This window comes from Salmo salar, unplaced genomic scaffold (assembly GCF_905237065.1).
Source record: "Salmo salar unplaced genomic scaffold, Ssal_v3.1, whole genome shotgun sequence".
Taxonomy (NCBI): Eukaryota; Metazoa; Chordata; class Actinopteri; order Salmoniformes; family Salmonidae; genus Salmo; species Salmo salar.
In genome coordinates this window covers 37,871-62,318 of record NW_025550216.1, presented here as the reverse complement: position 1 = coordinate 62,318, position 24,448 = coordinate 37,871, and the positions used below count along the sequence as shown (strand labels likewise).

General features: G+C 45.4%; 1 protein-coding gene across 1 annotated transcript; it reads left to right on the top strand.

The window, feature by feature from the left end:
• The first annotated feature begins 562 nt into the window (after positions 1–562).
• Positions 563–22,883, top strand: LOC123739241 (collagen alpha-1(XXIII) chain). Its single transcript, XM_045713701.1, has 19 exons — positions 563–641; positions 2,990–3,025; positions 3,108–3,134; positions 4,973–5,026; positions 5,116–5,178; positions 6,692–6,757; positions 6,952–6,996; positions 9,109–9,153; positions 9,258–9,347; positions 9,466–9,519; positions 9,640–9,696; positions 16,731–16,757; positions 17,005–17,073; positions 17,838–17,900; positions 18,128–18,154; positions 18,895–18,948; positions 20,866–20,952; positions 22,086–22,124; positions 22,810–22,883. The coding sequence occupies exons 3-19, from the start codon at positions 3,114–3,116 to the stop codon at positions 22,810–22,812; spliced, it is 864 nt and encodes a 287-aa protein (XP_045569657.1). The 5' UTR covers positions 563–641; positions 2,990–3,025; positions 3,108–3,113; the 3' UTR covers positions 22,813–22,883.
• The last annotated feature ends 1,565 nt before the right edge of the window (positions 22,884–24,448 follow it).

Here is a 24,448-nt window from a genome sequence, read left to right as displayed (position 1 = left end):
TTTTTTTCATATGTCTGCTTCAAATTAGAGAGAAAATGAGTGGGAAAGTAAATTATGCCTCTTTGTAAAGTGAGTTTGAATAAATTACATTGTTTGTGGATGATAATTGGTGGAAAGAATGCCAGTCAGAACTATGCAAATTGGAGAATAAGAATAGCTTGTTGTTTACTTGACAATATAAATGGCTGATAATATGACTGTTAAACATCTTGTTTTGAATACAACCACATCTGTCATTCAACAGTCTTATAGCGTGAATGTTATGCATAGCAGGAGTTTTAGAGTTTTAGACTCACTTTTGCACATTGGTGAAGATGGTTGGCGGCAACACCAGACACTTTGTGAAAAGAGACAAAGTTTAGAATTAACTATACAGAACATTGCTCAAACTGAAGATATTGAAAGTGGTTCAATAACTTGTCTTGGGTGTCACAATACAATTGTTTTGCAACTTGTTTGATTGATAATACTGTGGGAATTGGGATTGTTACTTCATCTCATACTTCTCCCTCCCTGTCCATAAAGGGTGACCAGGGTCAGGCTGGCCCCCCTGGACCCCGGGGCCCCCTGGATCACCAGGGCCCAGAGGACCACCTGGGAACACAGGGAAGGATGGGCCCAGAGGACCCCCTGGAGAGCAGGTACAGTAAGACAGCTCTCCTCCTCTCATCCATGTCACTACAGTCGTCTCACTACATATGGTGGTAGGAGAGAGAGAGGAAAGGCCAAAAGACGAAATTAGTTGGTTTAACAAATAATACGCTTTTTATTTACTTCCATTGTCCTCCAAGAGTTACTGAATCTCCTCTCTACTTCAGTTTGCTCCTCAGTTCATGCACCTTGGTTGGAAAGCGAGGTAGCGGCAGGGATCCCTTCCATTTTTACTGGTAGGAGAGATAATAATAATATATCTATTTTATATAGCGCTTTTCATTATACAGATAATCTCAATGACGCTTAAAAAACAAAAGTACATGTAGTTGTTGGTCTTCAACAGAGGCTGGCGCGTCCAGGTCACATCCCACACATAGGCCAAGCCTACAATAGTCTCCTGAAAGACAGTCAAGAACTATCACGCTCCCACCCTCAGCACTCTCCTCCGTCACGCTGTTCCCAGCTCCTCTGATGCCCTGAAGCAGAGTAGGGGGTCACCTCCAGTACGGGGGGGGGGACAAGTCAGTAAGACAGGTCCCGATCTTCAGGCCAGCCCTTGCCGTTCCCAGCCTCTCTGCAGACTCCGTGGGTAGATACTCCTCAAACAACATGTAGTACCCACCTGGGTGACAGCCAGCGTCCGCTAGATTTCGCTAGGGTGCCAGAGGCTCACTGCACATCACTTATTGGGATTGTCCACTTTGGAGTGAGAGATCCACTCAAAACTACAGCAAGCCACTGTGATGTCCAAGCCTGTGCTATCTCCAGTTTTATTCAAATCAAAAGCTAGCTAACTAGCTAGCCTCTGGGCTATCTTGACAAGACAACTGACTTGCCAGTCTTATGACACAGTTGGATCGTTATATAAATCATCAAAACTTACTAAGCTAACAAAAATTTAAGTTGCCAAAAAACCCTTTAAAATAATAAAATATTTCGAAATTTACAGGAGCTCTCTGCCTAGGCCACCTCATGCCACCATGGCAACCACAAACTAATAATAATAAAATAAAAATGTTTTGGTGGTTCATGTAGATAGAGTGGAACTTGGACATTACCGTTAATCAGTCAAATGCAGAATAGTATCCAAAGCTAACCGTTCATTTCCTTTCACTCTCTCCATCTTTTCTACTGAATAAAAGAGAATCGAATTAATCTGTTTTATTTCATAAAGCCCTTTTTACATCAGCAGTTGTCACAAAGTGCTTTGCAGATACCCAGCCTAAAACCCCTCAGAGCAAGCAATACAGAGGCTGAAGCTCTGATCCAGCCAGGACAGCTCTGAAATGAGGTCGATCACACCGCTCTCCGTATGCAGCAGATGTGTCAGGGTCAACAAGCACTGAGGCCATTTCCTGTTGTTGCGACCGCTGGTGGGTCTGTCATGTCATGTGATAGGGAGGGCAAGACAGACAGACAGACAGACAGACAGACAGACAGACAGAACAGACAGACAGACAGACAGACAGACAGACAGACAGACACGAGACAGACAGACAGACAGACAGACAGACAGACAGACAGACAGACAGACAGACAGACAGACAGACAGACAGACAGACAGACAGACAGTTGTCCTGATAAGTAGTTTGGCATGGATGCCAAAGGGATTCATTGTCAGAACACTAAAGATTTCAGAGCGCTATTTATTGTTGATGGAGATGTCACTAATCAATGTCATTATAAACACCAGATGTTTTAGCTTTAGGCCAGGGGTACTCAAATACTATTTGAGAAGGTTTGGTCATACAAATTTCCTAGGTGGCAAAGATCCGGATGGATATTGTCATTTATCGGCGTAGTAATAAATCCCCACTTCACAACCCATGCAACCACAACTGTTCAAACCCCTCTTGTTGGCAAAGAGAAAGATGCGCAGTTCTAAAGCTAATTTCCTGCAATTCTACACATTTTTCATGTCTTATGTGTGTTCATGTGATACAAGGAGTTGAATCTCGACCGAAATCCAAAAGAATGCAATAATAATTGTGGGTCCGGATTCTGCATCCGGATTCTGCGTTTGGATTCTGGGTCAGGATTCTGGGTCAGGATTCGGCCTGCGGTTTGCCTTTTGAGTATGGGTACTGAAAGGAGGGGGATTAAGAATTATCGTTTTGCTTTTGTTGTTTGTTTTTTATACATGCAAATTGCTCTACCATCCCAGTAGGTGCAGCAGAAACAGAAACACTTCACTAATTTACTGGAGGACACAACACAATTGATGTATTTGTATGAAATACTGCCATCTTGTGGAGGATCAATGGAATTGCTCTGCTCTTCAGTTTGATCTTACTTCACTTTTGGATGGATGATTGACCTTGAACTTTCTTCACAGGGTCCACCTGGTCAAGATGGAATCGATGGATTAGAGGTAAGCCTTTGTTTATTCCTGATATTATAAGGTGTTCTGTATATGCCACACATCATGCTGATAACGTGTACTCTTAACACAGGGACTGATGGGTCCTCCTGGACAGAAGGTACAATATCTACATTTCTCATGCAGACACACTTCCACACCCGTATACATGTATTATATATATGTAACTTATATCATCTGTGATTAATTCATGCATTTCAATAATCTAATGTCTTTAGATTAATTATGGAATTATGAATTTAAATTAATCTGAATATTGTACCTGTAAACTCCCCAATGAAAATAAAATAATATATATAATGTCTTGCAGGTTAATTAATATGTTCCATGAATATAATGTCTTACAGGTTAATTAATATATTCCATGAATATAATGTCTTACAGGTTAATTAATATATTCCATGAATGTAATGTCTTACAGGTTAACTAATATATTCCATGAATGTAATGTCTTACAGGTTAACTAATATATTCCATGAATGTAATGTCTTACAGGTTAACTAATATATTCCATGAATGTAATGTCTTACAGGTTAACTAATATATTCCATGAATGTAATGTCTTACAGGTTAACTAATATATTCCATGAATGTAATGTCTTACAGGTTAACTAATATATTCCATGAATGTAATGTCTTACAGGTTAACTAATATATTCCATGAATGTAATGTCTTACAGGTTAACTAATATATTCCATGAATGTAATGTCTTACAGGTTAACTAATATATTCCATGAATGTAATGTCTTACAGGTTAACTAATATATTCCATGAATGTAATGTCTTACAGGTTAACTAATATATTACATGAATGTAATGTCTTACAGGTTAACTAATATATTCCATGAATGTAATGTCTTACAGGTTAACTAATATATTACATGAATGTAATGTCTTACAGGTTAACTAATATATTACATGAATGTAATGTCTTACAGGTTAACTAATATATTCCATGAATGTAATGTCTTACAGGTTAACTAATATATTACATGAATGTAATGTCTTACAGGTTAACTAATATATTCCATGAATGTAATGTCTTACAGGTTAACTAATATATTCCATGAATGTAATGTCTTACAGGTTAACTAATATATTCCATGAATGTAATGTCTTACAGGTTAACTAATATATTCCATGAATGTAATGTCTTACAGGTTAACTAATATATTCCATGAATGTAATGTCTTACAGGTTAACTAATATATTACATGAATGTAATGTCTTACAGGTTAACTAATATATTCCATGAATGTAATGTCTTACAGGTTAACTAATATATTACATGAATGTAATGTCTTACAGGTTAACTAATATATTACATGAATGTAATGTCTTACAGGTTAACTAATATATTCCATGAATGTAATGTCTTACAGGTTAACTAATATATTCCATGAATGTAATGTCTTACAGGTTAACTAATATATTCCATGAATGTAATGTCTTACAGGTTAACTAATATATTCCATGAATGTAATGTCTTACAGGTTAACTAATATATTCCATGAATGTAATGTCTTACAGGTTAACTAATATATTACATGAATGTAATGTCTTACAGGTTAACTAATATATTCCATGAATGTAATGTCTTACAGGTTAACTAATATATTACATGAATGTAATGTCTTACAGGTTAACTAATATATTCCATGAATGTAATGTCTTACAGGTTAACTAATATATTACATGAATGTAATGTCTTACAGGTTAACTAATATATTACATGAATGTAATGTCTTACAGGTTAACTAATATATTACATGAATGTAATGTCTTACAGGTTAACTAATATATTACATGAATGTAATGTCTTACAGGTTAACTAATATATTACATGAATGTAATGTCTTACAGGTTAACTAATATATTCCATGAATGTAATGTCTTACAGGTTAACTAATATATTCCATGAATGTAATGTCTTACAGGGTGAGGATGGACAGCAGGGCATGCCTGGATCACAGGGGTCTCCGGGGTTAAAGGTGTGACATCATATTATTTCCTCCTCTTCCTCCTCTTCCTCCTCTCCCTTCTCTTGCCCAGTCTCACTCTATCTCCATGTCTGTGACAGGGGGAGCAGGGGCCTGCTGGTGACCAGGGCAGGACTGGCCTTGATGGACTACCAGGGATGAAGGTAAATAGAGGAGGAATTTGGAAATGGATGTCTTGAAAGATGGAGAAAAGATTGGTGTTACATACAGCAATGACCCTGAGACGTTATCAATAAATGTCAATGTCATGACATTGAATCAAGGTGGGAAATTGATTGTATTTGCAATTGTTGTTTGTTGATTTCACTTTGAATTCACATTAGTTGACAAGTCATTTAAAACTACGTTTGAACTGAAGTCTGTGCCCAGTGGGGATGCACTGGAATGGGAGGCATGCTGAGGTCTTACTGTATGTATTCACTCTATGTAGGAGGGGACAGGAGACACAGGGGAGAAGGGGGAGAGGAGACACAGGGGAGAGGAGACACAGGGGGAGAAGGGGGAGACAGGAGACACAGGGGGAGAAGGGGGAGAGGAGACACAGGGGGAGAGGAGACACAGGGGGGAGGAGACACAGGGGGAGGAGACACAGGGGGAGAAGGGGGAGACAGGAGACACAGGGGGAGAGGAGACACAGGGGGAGAAGGGGGGAGGAGACACAGGGGGAGAAGAGACACAGGGGGAGAAGGGGGGAGGAGACACAGGGGGAGGAGACACAGGGGGAGAAGGGGGGAGGAGACACAGGGGGAGAAGGGGGGAGGAGACACAGGGGAGAAGGGGGGAGGAGACACAGGGGAGAAGAGACACAGGGGGAGAAGGGGAGAGGAGACACAGGGGGAGAAGAGACACAGGGGGTGAAGGGGGAGAAGAGACACAGGGGGAGAAGGGGGGACAGGAGGAGAAGGGGGGGACAGGGGGAGAAGGGGGAGAGGAGACACAGGGGGAGAAGGGGGAGAGGAGACACAGGGGAGAAGGGGGTGGACAGGAGACACAGGGGGAGACAGGGGAGACAGGAGACAGAGGGGGAGAAGGGGGAGACAGGAGACACAGGGGGAGAAGGGGGTGGACAGGAGACACAGGGGGAGACAGGAGACACAGGGGGAGAAAGGAGACACAGGGGGAGAAGGGGGTGGACAGGAGACACAGGGGAGAAGGGGGAGAGGAGACACAGGGAGAGAAGGGGGGAGGAGACACGGGGGGGAGGAGACACAGGGGGAGAAGGGGGAGGAGACACAGGGGAGAAGGGGGGAGGAGACACAGGGGAGAAGGGGGGAGGAGACACAGGGGAGAAGAGACACAGGGGGAGAAGGGGGAGAGGAGACACAGGGGGAGAAGGGGGAGAGGAGACACAGGGGAGAAGGGGGTGGACAGGAGACACAGGGGGAGAAGGGGGAGACAGGAGACAGAGGGGGAGAAGGGGGAGACAGGAGACACAGGGGGAGAAGGGGGTGGACAGGAGACACAGGGGGAGACAGGAGACACAGGGGAGAAAGGAGACACAGGGGGAGAAGGGGGTGGACAGGAGACACAGGGGGAGAAGGGGGTGGACAGGAGACACAGGGGGAGAAGGGGGAGACAGGAGACCCCCTTCCAATACCTTTATTAATCTTTATTCATTCATTTTTTCTGTGTGTTTGTCTCTGTCTCCCTCTGCAGGGCTTACCAGGAGAGAAGGCTGTTCCTGGCTCCTATGACAACATCGGCCTTGGCCAAGTCATTCAGGTGAGTTCTATATTTTTTGTTGATCAAAAACAACATTCTGCTTTGCATTACAACCCCACCAATTCAGAATATACCATTTTATTTATTGTTAAAAGTTTCCCTCATGCCATATTTCTCTAGATATGTATTCTGTGTAACAGTCCCCTGTGCAGTGTATATTCTCACTTTCCTTTTCTACTTTTCTTTTCCTGCAGGGTCCCCCAGGGCCACCAGGGCCCCCAGGAGGCCAAGGTTCAAAGGTGAGGGTTAGTTGTGTTTGAAGAGCTGTCCGAGTGGTTAAGGCGCTGTACTGCTAATCCACTGTGCTCAGCAAACCAGGGTTCCAATCCTGTCGTCGGTGGAAGAGATTTTGTTCTGGAGATTTGTCATTGTACCCTATTTCATCATTCCATTATACACATTGCGCAATGTGTTGGTTATGACATCTGACTACAGTTCATTCGGAAAGTATTCAGACCCCTTGACTTCAACATTTTGTTACGTTACAGCCTTATTCTAAAATGGATTAAATCGTTTTCAATCTACACACAATACCCCATCATCACAAAACAAAAACAGGTTTTTTGAAATTTTTGCAAATGTACAAAAATAAAAAAAACTGAACTTTACTCAGTACGTTGTTGAAGCACCTTTGGCAGTGATTACAACTTTGAATCTTCTTGGTATGACACTACAATCTTGGCACAGGTGTATTTTGGGAGTTTCGCCCATTTTTTCTCTGCAGATCCTCACAAGCTCTGTCAGGTTGGATGGGGAGCGTCGCTGCACAGCTATTTTCAGGTCTCTCCAGAGATGTTCGATTGGGTTCAAGTCCGTGCTCTGGCTGGGCCACTCAAGGACATTCAGACACTTGTCCCGAATCCACTCCTGCGTTGTCTTGGTTGTGTGCTTAGAGTCCTCTTGGAGGGTGAACCTTCACCCCAGTCTGAGGTCCTGAGTGCTCTGGAGCAGGTTTTCATCAAGGGTCTCTCTGTAGTTTGCACCGTTCATCTTTCCCTTGATCCTGACTAGTCTCCCAGTCCCTGCCGCTGAAAAACCTCCCACATTATGATGCTGCCACCACCATGCTTCACCATAGGGATGGTGCTAGGTTTTCTCCAGATGTGTCACCCTTATTCAGGCTAAAGAGTTCAATCTTGGTTTCATCAGATCAGAGAATCTTGTTTCTCATGGTCTGAGAGTCTTTAGGTGCCTTTTGGCAAACTCCAAGCGGGCTGTCATGTGCCTTTTACTGAGGAGTGGCTTTCGTCTGGCCACTCTACCATAAAGGAGTGATTGGTGGAATGCTGCAGAGATGGTTGTCCTTCTGGAAGGTTCTCACATCTCCACAGAGGAACTCTGGAGCTCTGTCAGAGTGACTATTGGGTTCTTGGTCACCTCCCTGGACCAAGGCCCTTCTCCCCTGATTGCTCAGTTTATGGGGTATGGTGTGTTGAGAAATGAGGGGAATTTTGTTATATACATTTTTGAATAAGGCTGTAACGTAACAAAAAAAAGTCAAGGGGTATGAATACTTTCCAAATGCACTGTGTGTCGCTCTGGATAAGAGTGTCTGCTAAATGTTTCAAAGTGTCATTGTGTTTCAAATTATGTTGGCATATGCAGCAATGGAACAGTGATCTACAGTATGGCTTTGGTTTATGAATTGACAATAGGCATACAGGTTTAACAGTCTCCTTCATGTTTACCTGTCTCCTCATGTTTATCTGTCTCCTTCATGTTTACCTGTCTCCTCATGTTTCCCTGTCTCCTTCATATTACCTGTCTCCTTCATGTTTACCTGTCTCCTTCATGTTTACCTGTCTCCTCATGTTTATCTGTCTCCTTCATGTTTACCTGTCTCCTCATGTTTCCCTGTCTCCTTCATATTACCTGTCTCCTTCATGTTTACCTCACTCTTCCATGTTTACCTAGTTCCTCATATTTACCTGTCTGCTTCATGTTTACCTGTCTCCTTCATATTACCTGTCTCCTTCATGTTTACCTCACTCTTCCATGTTTACCTAGTTCCTCATATTTACCTGTCTCCTTCATGTTTACCTCACTCTTCTATGTTTACCTAGTTCCTCATATTTACCTGTCTGCTTCATGTTTACCTGTCTCCTTCATATTACCTCTCTCCTCATGATTACCTCTCTCCTTCATGTTACGTGTCTCCTAATGTTTACCTGTCTCCTCATGTTACGTGTCTCCTCATGTTTACCTGTCTCCTCATGTTTACCTGTCTACTCATGTTTACCTGTGTCCTCATGTTTACCTGTCTCCTCATGTTTACCTGTCTCCTCATGTTTACCTGTCTCCTCATGTTAACCTGTCTCCTTCATGTTTACCTGTCTCCTTCATGCCAACAGGGAGAGTCAGGCTCACCTGGTGCACCTGGAGCTGATGGGGATAAGGTAAATGACATGACCTGTAATGACTAATTATTCTTGTACTATGAAATCAATATGAGCAGTGTTCCTCAGTGCTATCGGCGTCATGTTGCGCCGCCTCTCTATAGGGAGCCAAAGGGGATAGAGGTGATGATGGGATGCCTGGAGTGGCAGGGGAGAAGGGAGAGCGAGGCCTGATGGGCCAAGCTGGGCTTGCGGTAAGTGTGATATGAGCTGTGTCCTGATGGATACCCAATGGGATATGGGCATGGCACAGAAGTCTACTATCCCCCTGCCTTGTAGATTTTGTCCATATAGTATATTTTTCTCTCTTAGGGAGGTGACGGAAAAAAGGGAGAGCGAGGGGATTCAACGTTTGAGGACAGTCTGGTCAGTAACGGTTTAGATACCAAACTTGTATCTGTTAAGTGTGATACCTCACCAAGGTCTAGTTGTGTTATATGATTGTGTAACGTCTGGTTATGTTAACACTAATGCTCTCTGCTCCAGGCCCAGAGGATCTCTATCCCAGGCCCTCCAGGGCCTCCCGGGCCCCAGGGTTACATGGTGGGTAACTGGTCCCTCTGTCTTCTTAATGATAAGGGGTCCTCTGTAGCCTAGTTGGTAGAGCATGGCGCTTGCAACGCCAGGATAGTTGGTTAAATTGCTGGGACTAACCTTACGTAAAATGTATACACTTGTGATTGTAGGTCGCTTTGGATAAAAGCGTCTGCTAAATGGCTTATATTATATACACTGCTCAAAAAATAAAGGGAACAGTAAAATAACACATCCTAGATCTGAATGAATGAAATAATGTTATTAAATATTTTTTTCTTTACATAGTTGAATGTGCTGACAACAAAATCACACAAAAAGAATCAATGGAAATCCAATTTATCAACCCATGGAGGTCTGAATTTGGAGTCACACTCAAAATTAAAGTGGAAAACCACACTACAGGCTGATCCAACTTTGATGTAATGTCCTTAAAACAAGTCAAAATGAGGCTCAGTAGTGTGTGTGGCCTCTACGTGCCTGTATGACCTCCCTACAACGCCTGGGCATGCTCCTGATGAGGTGGCGGATGGTCTCCTGAGGGATTTCCTCCCAGACCTGGACTAAAGCATCCGCCAACTCCTGGACAGTCTGTGGTGCAACGTGGCGTTGGTGGATGGAGCGAGACATGATGTCCCAGATGTGCTCAATTGGATTCAGGTCTGGGGAACGGGCGGGCCAGTCCATAGCATCAATGCCTTCCCCTTGCAGGAACTGCTGACACACTCCAGCCACATGAGGTCTAGCATTGTCTTGCATTAGGAGGAACCCAGGGCCAACCGCACCAGCATATGGTCTCACAAGGGGTCTGAGGATCTTATCTCGGTACCTAATGGCAGTCAGGCTACCTCTGGCGAGCACATGGAGGGCTGTGCGGCCCCCAAAGAAATGCCACCCCACACCATGACTGACCCACCGCCAAACCGGTCATGCTGGAGGATGTTGCAGGCAGCAGAACGTTCTCCACGGGCGTCTCCAGACTCTGTCACGTCTGTCACATGTGCTCAGTGTGAACCTGCTTTCATCTGTGAAGAGCACAGGGCACCAGTGGCGAATTTGCCAATCTTGGTGTTCTCTGGCAAATGCCAAACGTCCTGCACGGTGTTGGGCTGTAAGCACAACCCCCACCTGTGGACGTCGGGCCCTCATACCACCCTCATGGAGTCTGTTTCTGACCGTTTGAGCAGACACATGCACATTTGTGGCCTGCTGGAGGTCATTTTGCAGGGCTCTGGGAGTGCTTCTCCTGCTCCTCCTTGCACAAAGGCGGAGGTAGCGGTCCTGCTGCTGGGTTGTTTCCCTCCTACGGCCTCCTCCACGTCTCCTGATGCACTGGCCTGTCTCCTGGTAGCGCCTCCATGCTCTGGACACTACGCTGACAGACACAGCAAACCTTCTTGCCACAGCTCGCATTGATGTGCCATCCTGGATGAGCTGAACTACCTGAGCCACTTGTGTAGGTTGTAGACTCCGTCTCATGCTACCACTAGAGTGAAAGCACCGCCAGCATTCAAAAGTGACCAAAACATCAGCCAGGAAGCATAGGAACTGAGAAGTGGTCTGTGGTTACCACCTACAGAACCACTCCTTTATTGGAGGTGTCTTGCTAATTGCCTATCATTTCCACCTGTTGTCTATTCCATTTGCACAACAGCATGTGAAATTTATTGTCAATCAGTGTTGCTTCCTAAGTGGACAGTTTGATTTCTGTCACGATTCCCACCGACGGTGGCGCCCCCTCCTGCTCGGGTGGCGCTCGGCGGTCGTCGTCACCGGCCTATTAGCTGCCACCGATTCCCTTTTGCTTTTCCCTTTTTTTTATTTTGTGACACCTGTGGTCAATTAGCCATTAGAGGGGCTATTTAGTTTAGCTGGCCCGCTCCTGTTCGTGCGGGATTAATGATTGTTTCTTGTGTGACGGCTTGTGTTCATGTCGACGTTGTTGTACGCCGCATGTATTTTCTCCCCTGTGTGTGGGAACATTTGTTTTTTTGGTGAGTGTATATTAAAAACACCACTACCCTGTGTTCGCTGGTTCCTGCGCCTCATTCCTCCTCCACAATTACCAAGCCATAACAGAATCCCGCACCACGATAGAAGGCATGGAATCAGCGGGAGCAGCGGCCACTCCTCTGCCCTCGATGGAGGAACGCGTACTCCACCACACGACAGTCCTCCATTGCATCGGATCGGCAATGGACCAGATGATGGAGAGGATGGACAGATGGGAGAGAAGTGGTATCCTCTCTCCACCTCCACCTGCCCCGATACAGCCATCTTCGCCTCCCATGACGTCTGGCTCTGGCGCTTCGTCTGGCGCTCCCGAGGGAGTACGATGGGGCGGCGGCTGGGTGCCAGGGGTTTTTGCTCCAGCTTGAGCTGTACCTGGCCACCGTTAGACCTGCTCCCACGGGGAGGAGAGCGTGAGTGCCCTCGTTTCCTGCCTGACGGGCAGAGCTCTGGAGTGGGCGAATGCGGTCTGGAACGGTCCAGACTCGGCGAGGGACCACTACCCGGAGTTCACCCGCCGCTTTCGGGCCGTGTTCGACCACCCTCCGGAAGGAAGAGCGGCGGGTGAACGGCTGTTCCACCTCAGGCAGGAGACGAGGAGTGCCCAGGACTTCGCGCTGGACTTCAGGACCTTGGCTGCTGGGGCGGGGTGGAACGACAGGGCCCTCATAGACCACTACCGCTGCAGTCTCCGGGCGGACGTCCGCAGGGAGCTGGCCTGTCGGGACACAGCTCTGTCCCTGGACGAACTGATAGATATGTCCATACGACTGGACAACTTGCTGGCTGCCCGCGGGCGTTCGGAGAGGGTCCTGCCCGTTTCCACCCCGTGCACCCCCGCCCCTACCCCTATGGAGGTAGGGGGGCCGTGCCAAGGGGCACCGGAGGAGGTGGCTCCTCCTGCACCAGCTGTGGTCGGAGAGGACACACGGCCGACCGGTGCCGGAGGAGCCAGTCTGGGAGTCGAGATGGTAGGCAGAACACTTCTCGGTTACCTCAGGTGAGTCAGCACCAGATTCACCCAGAACCCCCTGTTGGTCATGTGTTTTTACCTGTTTTGTTTACTAAATTTTTTCCCTCTTCCCAGCATAGGGCGCTAGTCGATTCAGGCGCAGCTGGGAATTTTATGGACCGTGGACTTGCCATTAAGCTGGGCATTCGCGGGTGCCGATAGATTCTCCTTTCCCCGTGCACTCCCTAGATAGCCGACCATTAGGGTCAGGGCTAGTCAGGGAGTCTACGGTGCCACTGGACATGGTAACGCTGGGGAATCATAAGGAACGCATTCGTTTTTTTCCTTATTGACTCGCCTGCGTTTCCGGTGGTGCTGGGGGTCCCCTGGCTGGCTGGTCACAATCCCCGTATTTCGTGGAAACAGGGGGTTCTCCAGGGGTGGTCAGAGGAGTGTTCAGGTAGGTGCCTAGGAGTTTCCATAGGTGCCACGTCGGTGGAGAGTCCAGACCAGGTGTCCACCGTGCGCATTCCCCCGAATACGCCGATTTGGCGATCGCTTTTTGTAAAAAGAGGGCGACTAAATTACCACCTCATCGACAGGGGGATTGTGCGATAGATCTCCAGGTTAACGCTGCGCTTCCCAGGAGTCACGTGTACCCCTTGTCACAGGAGGAGACGGCGGCTATGGAGACATATGTCACGGAATCCCTGGGACAGGGGTACATTCGGCCCTCCATCTCACCCGCTTCCTCGAGTTTCTTTTTGTGAAGAAAAAGGAGGGAGGTCTGCGTCCGTGCATTGATTACCGAGGTCTAAACGCTATTACGGTGGGGTTTAGTTACCCACTACCTCTCATCGCTACGGCGGTGGAATCATTTCACGGAGCGCAGTTCTTCACAAAACTGGATCTCAGGAGCGCGTATAACCTGGTGCGTATCAAGAAGGGAGACGAGTGGAAAACCGCCTTTAGTACCACATCGGGCCATTATGAGTACCTCGTCATGCCGTATGGGTTGAAAAATGCTCCAGCCGTCTTTCAATCCTTTGTTGACGAGATTCTCAGGGACCTGCACGGGCAGGGCGTGATTGTATATATCGATGACATTCTGATATATTCCGCCACCCGCTCCGCGCATGGGTCCCTGGTGCGCAAGGTGCTTGGTAGACTGCTGAAGCATGACCTATACTGTTAAGGCTGAGAAGTGTGAGTTTTCCAAACGAGCCGTCTCCTTTCTGGGTTATCGCATTTCCACCACGGGGTGGTGATGGAGTGTGACCGCGTTAAGGCCGTGCGTAATTGGCCGACTCCAACCACGGTGAAGGAGGTGCAGCGGTTTTTAGGCTTTGCCAATTACTACCGGAGGTTTATCCGGGGTTTTGGCCAGGTAGCGGCTCCCATTACCTCACTGCTGAAGGGGGGCCGGTGCGTTTGCGATGGTCGACGGAGGCGGACGGAGCCTTCAAGAAATTGAAGACGCTGTTCACCGACGCACCCGTGTTGGCGCACCCGGACCCGTCTTTAGCGTTCGTAGTGAAGTGGGCGCATCCGAGGCTGGGGTGGGTGCCGTGCTATCACAGCGCTCGGTGCGCCGATTGAAACTCCGCCCCTGCGCTTTCTTTTCGAAGAAGCTCAGTTCGGCGGAGCGTAACTACGATGTGGGGGACAGGGAGTTGCTAGCAGTGGTTAAAGCTTTGAGGGTGTGGCGGCACTGGCTTGAGGGGGCTAAACACCCCTTTCTCATCTGGACCGACCACCGAAACCTGGAGTACATCCGGGCAGCGAGGAGACTGAATCCACGTCAGGCGAGGTGGGCCATGTTCTTCGCCCGGTTTAGGTTTACCATCTCCTATAGACCGGGTTCCCTAAATACTAAGGCCGACGCGCTGTCCCGTCTCTATGACACGGAGGACCGGCCCATCGATCCAACTCCCATCATTCCAGCGTCTAGGCTGGTGGCACCTGTGGTATGGGAGGTGGACGCGGACATCGAGCGGGCATTGGTGTTGGAACCTGCGCCTGCGCAGGTGCCCGTGGGGCGCATGTATGTGCCGCTCGGTGTTCGTGATCGTTTGATTCGGTGGGCGCACACGCTACCTACTGCGGGTCATCCTGGTGAGGCGAGGACAGTGGGGAGTCTAAGGGGAAGTACTGGTGGCCCACCTTAGCTAAGGACGTGAGGGCCTATGTCTCTTCCTGTTCGGTGTGTGCCCAGAGTAAGGCTCCTAGGCATCTACCAAGAGGGAAGTTACAGCCCCTCCCCGTTCCACAACGACCATGGTCGCACCTGTCCATTGACTTCCTGACAGATCTTCCCCCCTCTCAGGGGAACACGGCGATTCTGGTGGTTGTGGATCGGTTCTCTAAGTCCTGCCGTCTCCTCCCATTGCCCGGTCTCCCTACGGCCCTGCAGACTGCGGAGGCCCTATTTACCAACGTCTTCCGGCACTACGGGGTGCCGGAGGACATTGTCTCTGATCGAGGTTCCCAGTTCACATCCAGGGTCTGGAGAGCGTTTATGGAGCGGCTGGGGGTCTCGGGTCAGTTTGACCTCCGGTTATCACCCCGAGAGCAATGGGCAGGCGGAGAGGGTGAACCAGGAGGTGGGCAGGTTCCTGAGGTCGTATTGCCAGGACCGGCCAGGGGAGTGGGCGAGGTATATTCCCTGGGCTGAGTTAGCCCAGAACTCACTTCGCCACTCCTCTACTAACATATCACCCTTTCAGTGTGTGTTAGGTTACCAGCCGGTCCTGGCACCATGGCACCGGAGTCAGACCGAGGCTCCTGCGGTGGAGGACTGGGTCCAGCACTCCAAGGAGACCTGGAGAGCCGTCCAGGACTCACTAAAGGAGGCCAGTGCGCGGCAGAAGAGGAGTGCTGACCGCCACCGCAGTGAGGCGCCCGTGTTCGCACCGGGAGACAGGGTCTGGCTCTCGACCCGGAACCTGCTCCTCCGCGTGCCCTGCCGGAAGCTGGGGCCGCAGTGTGTGGGGCCCTTCAAAGTCCTGAGGAGGATAAACGAGGTGTGTTATCGGTTGCAACTCCCTTCCTATTACCGTATTAACCCCTCGTTTCATGTGTCTCTCCTCAGGCCGGTGGTAGCTGGTCCCCTTCACGAAGATGAGGTGCCGGAGGTCCCTCCGCCCCTCTGGACATCGGGGGTCCCCGGCGTACAGCGTAAGGGCCATTCTGGACTCGCGACGCCGGGCGAGGGGCCTACAGTACCTCGTGGACTGGGAGGGGTACGGCCCGGAGGAGAGGTGCTGGGTGCCGGCGGCGGACGTCCTGGACCCATCTATGTTGAGGGGAGTTCCACCACCTCCGTCCGGATCGCCCTGCCCCTCGCCCTCCGGGTCGACCTCGAGGCCGGTGTCGGCGCGCTGCGGGAGCCGCGCGTCAGGAGGGGGTACTGTCACGATTCCCACCGACGGTGGCGCCCCTCCTGCTCGGGTGGCGCTCGGCGGTCGTCGTCACCGGCCTATTAGCTGCCACCGATTCCCTTTTGCTTTTCCCTTTTTTTTATTTTGTGACACCTGTGGTCAATTAGCCATTAGAGGGGCTATTTAGTTTAGCTGGCCTGCTCCTGTTCGTGCGGGATTAATGATTGTTTCTTGTGTGACGGCTTGTGTTCATGTCGACGTTGTTGTACGCCGCATGTATTTTCTCCCCTGTGTGTGGGAACATTTGGTTTTTTTTGGTGAGTGTATATTAAAAACACCACTACCCTGTGTTCGCTGGTTCCTGCGCCTCATTCCTCCTCCACAATTACCAAGCCATAACAATTTCACAGAAGTGTGATTGACTTGGAGTTACATTGTGTTGTTTAAGTGTTCCCTTTATTTCTTTGAGCAGTGTATAATAGGGGGGATATCAAAAGCTTAAACTTTCTCTATACATATATATTCTCTCTGCAAATAACTTAGATCCTTGACAAACACTCCATAACCTCAACTTGATCTCAGAGGAACCTAGTATATCTCCAATGATATTCATGTTTTTTTTAATGCTATATGTTCTGTTACAGGCTCTTGTGATGAACAGTGTTTACAAAGAGAATGACATAACAAATTGTGTTTTTCAGGGACTTGATGGAAGGCCTGGCCCCAAGGTGAGATAGTCAGGGCTTGGATCTCCTCCTGCCCCTAAAACAAAACAACACAGGGTTCTTTAGGTTACTGAAGCTGCACTAGAATGCCCTGTCATTCCAACTTTAGCCCTATTAGATAATGAAATGCTGGGTGGAGAATAGTGAATGGAATGTGTATTTATAGAAAGTCAGAGACAAGATGGATTGTAATTCACAAGGAAAAATGTAAGCACCAGCTTGAAATTGTGTTTTTGTCAATGTCTCACAGGGGGAACCAGGTGAGGGAGTGAAAGGAGATAAGGGGGATGCAGGTGACAAAGGTCTTCCTGGGTTAAGGGTAAATATTTCCTATTCCGTCTCACTCAGACTGCATATCAGGGTTAGGGTCAATTCGAATTTCGGAATTTAATTCAATTCAATCCATCATTTGAAATACTAATTTGAATTGGACACACCCCACAGGAAGCAGAATTAGAATTGAATTTGAGTTAAAGGAAGTAGAACTGAATGTAAATACATTCTGCTGAGACATGAAGCATAACATTATCATTCCTTTGACTAATCTTTTACCAAAAGCATCTTACACTTATTACTACAAAGAATACAGACACCATTTGATTACAACTGAAACATGTCACACATTATTTATTAATATTTGTGAGATTAGGTTGATTCCTTCCATTCTGTAGTGTTTGATGCAATCTGGGAAATGTATTTTATTTCATATTTAATAAGGTGTAACTGAATTATAATGTGTAAATTAATTATAAACATAAAAAAGTATCTTAGAATATGTAATTATTTGTAATTAATTTAGAGAGAATTAATCTTTAAAAGTCAAATGTTTCATCGATATGTTTTACATGTTATTGGTCACATACAGTATGTCAAGATAAACATATATATTTGAATGTAGAATAAATAGTCATTTGAATTTCATAGAATTTTATTTAATTGAAATCAATTTCCAAATTCCAAAGTCATATTCAAGAATTGAATAGGAATTAAAGAATAATTCGCAACTCAATTCAGAATTGTCCCCAACCCTGCTGCATATCATATTACAGATAACATAACTGATTACACTATTTCTGCACACAGGGTACCCAGGGTCTTCCAGGTTCTATAGGATTGGTTGGTCTCCCTGGCACCAAAGGGGTAAAGGTTAGCAGCATTTTTCATATGCCCTGTTTTTGTGGAAATGGAAAGAGAATGGGAAAGGGGGATACCTAGTCAGTTGTACAACTGAATGCATTCAACTGAAATATGTCTTCCGCATTTAACCCAACCCCTCTGAATCAGAGTGGACAGGGTATCAGAGACCCTTCAGAGACATTTTCCAAAGTAAACTGCTTCTGAATGAACTTGATCATATTTAATTTCTTCAACAGGGAGAGCAAGGATTGCCAGGATTAGATGTAAGTATGTCTAAATCTGTCACATTTCTTTGGAGGGATTTGAATTCCATAATTTAGAATTTGTATTAGGTTATTGAATTTAATATTTTAGAATTTGTATTGCACAAATTAAATAATTTAATTCATAAATGAACTTTGATTTGAAACTGAATTGAGTTAATATTGCATTCAGTTTAATCATTCAATTTACATTTCATTGAATATTCAGTTTCAATATGGTAGATATTGCATTAATTTTCTATGTATCAAGTTTACAACTATGGTATAATTAAAGTTGATCAAAATGTCATATATTCAACTTCAGTTTTCAAATTCAGTTCTCTAAATTCAGATTCAAAACCAGAGACAACATCCTGGTACTTTGCCAGCCAGGAAAAGTAGAGGAGTACAGGTAGAATTAAATGGTCACTGTGGTAAACAGAAGCTTCTGGTGGTTTCTGAAGCCATCATGGCATGTTTCATTTATTTCATTCCTATGAATTTGTCCGTTCAAAACGGTTCAAATTTTGCCTATAAGGGATGTGCCTTCTATTCCCCTCTATGACACAGTCTTGTGACATGCAGGATAGCTGGTTTGAACCCTGTCAGTCACAAGAGCAAGATTAAATACGGAGTGGAACAGCTATGACAAGGCTATTCAACTGTATTCTTATGGGGGCCAAATAGTGTTTTTTGTAACACTAACAAGCAACACAGTCTTTTAAAGACACTTCATTAACCACCACCTCTTTCCATGCCAGGGTTTCCCCGGGCTGATGGGACAAAAGGGGGAGAGAGGGGGCAGAGGAGACAAGGTGGGTATCAGGCACAACAGTGGCTACTGTGGCTGTGATTATTCATCTTCTTTACCTAACATTATACATTTACATGTGAGTCATTTAGCAGACGCTCTTATCCAGAGCCACTACAGTTAGTGCATTCATCTTAAGATAGCTAGGTGGGACATCCACATATCACAAGCAAAGAGCATTTTTTCTCAATAACGTAGCTAACCGGTGCCCCCGCACATTGACTCTGTACCGGTACCCCCTGTATATAGCCTCCACATTGACTCTGTACTGGTACCCCCTGTATATAGCCTCCACATTGACTCTGTACTGGTACCCCCTGTATATAGCCTCCACATTGACTCTGTACTGGTACCCCCTGTATATAGCCTCCACATTGACTCTGTACTGGTACACCCTGTATATAGCCTCCACATTGACTCTGTACTGGTACCCCCTGTATATAGCCTCCACATTGACTCTGTACCGGTACCCCCTGTATATAGCCTCCACATTGACTCTGTACCGGTACCCCCTGTATATAGTCTCCACATTGACTCTGTACCGTAACACCCTGTATATAGCCTCCACATTGACTCTGTACCGGTACCCCCTGTATATAGCCTACACATTGACTCTGTACTGGTACCCCCTGTATATAGTATCCACATTGACTCTGTACCGGTACCCCCTGTATATAGTCTCCACATTGACTCTGTACCGGTACCCCCTGTATATAGTCTCCACATTGACTCTGTACCGGTACCCCCTGTATATAGTCTCCACATTGACTCTGTACCGGTACCCCCTGTATATAGTCTCCACATTGACTCTGTACCGGTACCCCCTGTATATAGTCTCCACATTGACTCTGTACCGGTACCCCCTGTATGTAGTCTCCACATTGACTCTGTACCGGTACCCCCTGTATATAGTCTCCACATTGACTCTGTACCGGTACCCCCTGTATATAGTCTCCACATTGACTCTGTACCGGTACCCCCTGTATGTAGTCTCCACATTGACTCTGTACCGGTACCCCCTGTATATAGTCTCCACATTGACTCTGTACCGGTACCCCCTGTATATAGTCTCCACATTGACTCTGTACCGGTACCCCCTGTATATAGCCTTGCTATTGTTATTTTACTGCTGCTCTTTCATTATTTGTTACTTTTATTTCTTATTCGCATTTTTTTTTTTAACTGCATTGTTGGTTAAGTAAGCATTTCACTGTAAGGTCTACACCTGTTGTATTCGGTGCATGTGACAAATAAAATTTGATTTGATTTGATCAGTAGAGTCAGAGCTAGAAGGGGGGTCAAGTGCACGTGCTGGTTACGGTTTTTTTGGGGGGGTGTCGAGGTGAGTAGGAGGAGGATTATTTATAGTATAATCTGGAGAAGAAATGAATGCTCGATGAGAGACTTGTCTCCTCTGTGGGTCTCTGTAACTTGGATAGTAGATTTGATTCCCTGGACCACCCATATGGAAAACATGTTTGCAGCCCTGACTGTAAATCGCTTTGGATAAAAGCGTCTGCTAAATTGCATATATTATTATTATTAGGGCTGCCAAATGATGAAAAATAATTTATCGAGTTAATCGCAGGAATTGCTTTGATTAGTCACGAATAATCGCAAATTCAGAATTTACTCAAATTACAAAAAGCATTACAAGAATAGTGACGTCTTGATTTTTTCCAAAGTAATGGTTCAGGAAAATTCATGAAGCACAATTTCTTTAACATCAATGTCAACATGTTTTGACATTGCATTGTTGTTTTTATTTGTATACATTATGTATTTTGGATGTTTTCAGACTATGCAATATATATATATGTTTTATTATGCACTAAAATGACAAAAGGTTAACCTAAGTTAACTGAATAACTCTAAAAGCCCTAATTATTATATATTATTATTTGTCTCTCTTCTCTCTCAGGGCGACAGGGGGATGCTGGGAAAGAAGGGACTGAAGGGACAGAAGGGCGAGCAAGGCCCCCCTGGACTGGACCAGCCCTGTCCTGTGGTATGACACTTCTTCCTGTCTCCTCTTCACTCACTCTTTACTCTAACACTGCCTTTTCATTCAAGGGCAAACCTTTCTTTCTCTAAATAACACAATTATTAGGTTCCATTGGAGTGTAGATGTTTATAGTAATATGAGATGTTTACATAATGGAAATGTTTATATATGACTGAGATGTTTGTATGACTGAGGTCAGGACTTGAGTAAGTGGCTATAGACAGACAGTATACAAAGCACTGTATCAACTGAATAAAGGAGTGACATTTTCGGAATGGCTCTTGCTGACAGGGCACCAATGGGGGTAAAGAACACCCTGGGGAGGCGGGGCAACCCTCAGGCGCCCCTTGCCCCCTGGTATAGTATTTCTGCTTTCTCTCTTTCTGTATTTCTGTCCCCCACCCCTCATTAACTCCATCCCCTGTCTGTCTTCCTGCTTTCTGTGATGCAGTGGTAGCCATACTTACCCCCCCCCCAAAAAAAGAAACCCGCACACTGCTCTTGCTAGTTTCCCTTTGTTTTATTCAAGCTTACGTGTTGGCCTCTTGGCCTTGGCCCAGCTTTTAAAGGCACCTGCAACAAGATAACTCAGATATGCGAGTGCTTTTTAAAAATGTTGAGCCATACTTAGTTAGACATAATTAGCCAGCAACAAACCAGCAAGACACTGGGTCTCCTAATTGGTAGTCTTATGTTAGCGGCAAAACACAATAGTCAGATCCTCAAAACATGATAACCTGGGCCAGCATGTCTACCACTGCAGCGGAGCTACCTGTTCTTTACTGTGCTGAATGTGCTCATCCCTGCCTGTAGTCTAGCTGAACAGAAACTGTGTTTAAACTCTTATCACCGGGGGTGGGTGTGGTGTCTAATGTTGTGACATCGGTGTTGTGCTCCTCCTATGTGAAGTAATGTTGTCAGTGTTTTACGATGTTACGTCAGCTACTGAATCATGTCATGAGCTGGGATGTCACTGGTTTTAACCACTGTAACATGGTATTAGTTTAATGGATGGTTTGACAGCATGACTGCTGTGTGCTGTTAGATATCCCTCCTCCTAGCCCTTTGTTGTTACAGACCATCTGTATTCATCTATTGGCGATGCAATACTGCATGTGTTTCTTTTCCGTCACCAGGGTCGGGATGGATTACCCATACCTGGATGTTGGCATAAGGTTTGTACAGCAACACTACTTCTATGAAGCCATTTTTGGGTGTTAGGCTGTATTAAGGTATCTGCATACTAGGTTCGGGTTTGCTCCTAGCAGAACTTGGCTAGGCGAAGTGAACATCTGTGCCTTAAAAACTAGAAAAAAAGCGGGAATAGTACTGTTTTTCCATCTTGAGAAGCGTAGTCAGTATACACTTCCTCAAAATAGTCAGAATTCATCTAAGATAACTCAAGAAATCTGTCATTCATTTTGACATTTTTGCCGAAGAGATCTTAGTCGCCCAATTTTACATCAAACTAAGATGTTTGGTGCAGTATTTTTCTATGAAAAAATGTGTATGAAAACGAGTCGTCTCTCGTTGAATGACAACAAACACTTAATTGAAGAATCCCTACTGTTGACCAATGACCGACGAAGGGGCGTAGACTTCGGCTACCGACTTTGGCTTGCCTCGAGAAAACATTTGTGTGCACAAACAGCCGAAAAAACCCTTGTTGAATACCATAAAGAACAAAAACGGCACAAAATGTTGTTAGAATGTATGCACGAACTGTTTCAGATGGGAACCATTCAGACACCTTTAGGGGTGTTTAAGAAGTTATATTTCAGCTTACATAGTGTACAGTGTCATTGTACAGTATTATTTACCTGACAGTGAATGTATGTCTCTGCTCTTGCTCTTTTTCAGTGATGACTGACCCGGGACATGGGATCTGTACATATCGATATATATTTTTCAAATAAAACTCAAATGTTGTTGTTTTTTTGTTGCCAATTCTAATTTAATATATTGAGTTTTTCGTATTGGAATTTGGATTGTGGGTCTATCACAATCCATATTTTTTACTTTTAGTATATGAATTGAAAACTAGTTTTTTGTTGTTATGAGATTACTTAGAGGAAGGATATCATGCACACAAAGAGGGGAGACTGGTGACAAACGGAAAGCAGCAGCAAATGCACTCAACACCTACCGGATGGACAAATGTTGCTGCTTTCATCTATACGGGAGAAATAAATAATTGATTCTGACTAACAGGCTCACTAGTGTTCCCATACTGGAGTGTACAACTCAGCCTGCACCTTGCAAATAAATCTACCCCATCACTCCTGTGACCGCTTTGCTTTGAAAGGACCAGTCCTCACTGCAGGGACCCAATGCCAGGTGCCTATCCCAACCTTAGGAGAGAGGTATGGGGAGGCACAGAGGACGGCCCTCACAGTGGAATAGGAACCACACAGACTGACTGCGTTGGACAGAGACAGATGACTGGAGGGACTTGATTCAAACACCAGATCCCTCACAACAAATTACAGACAAACACTAGCTTAGATGAATGGATTTATTTCAAGTAATTGTAAATCCCTTACCAGTGTGTTATCCATTACATGAGGTTGTATGTTTTTGTCATAATGTGTGTTAAAACTAATCAGATCTGAAATGAACCAATGTTTTAATACCATGATCTTTCGATGGCTTTTTAGATTTAACCTTTGTCAGTAGTCGTTTTCTTAAATGTGTTTAATGTTTAGATCAATATTGGTTTAAAATGTTTTAGAATGTTTATAATGGTTTCAAAGTTGTTGCATCAAATGCTTTCTCGTTCCTCTGAGTGCTCTAACCAGTTAATTGATACAGAACACTGTAAAACTTTGTAGATAAATATTATGAGATATTCCTGTGTGTAGGTTTTGTGGAAATTCCTTAGATCTTTCTTATATTCAAGTTACATAGCCCCTGAAAAAGTTAGAGCTATTCAAACAGTCATATTTCAATTTTCATGTAAAATGAATGATAGCAAGCCTAAAAAGGTTAAGGATTTTTTAGATCTGACATCAAGGTAGAAAAAAAATACATATTTTCAAACCTACCAGGTGGGCTTATTGGGCTAATTATTGTTTGTTCTAGAAACATGCAGTATTGAAGTTGTCAGTCATATTAAATACTATCTCAAATGCACATTGTTGTCTTTTTAATTATGAAGTTTGAGTTGTATTTTATCTAATGTTGGTGGTAAGGTCATAGGCATTCATGGCCTGCTTCATGTTATAAGAAGCTAGCTAATTTGTTTTAGATATATAACTACGGAATACATATCAGGACTAATGTCATTCCTCCTCAGACCTCACCCCTTCCCTAGTCAAATATCCCCCTCCCCTAGTCAAGTGTCACCCCTCCCCTAGTCAAATATCACCCCTGCACTCGTCAAACCTCACCCCTCCCCTAGTCAAATATCACCCCTCCCCTAGTCAAATATCACCCCTGCACTCGTCAAACCTCACCCCTCCCCCTAGTCAAATATCAACCCTGCACTAGTCAAGTATCA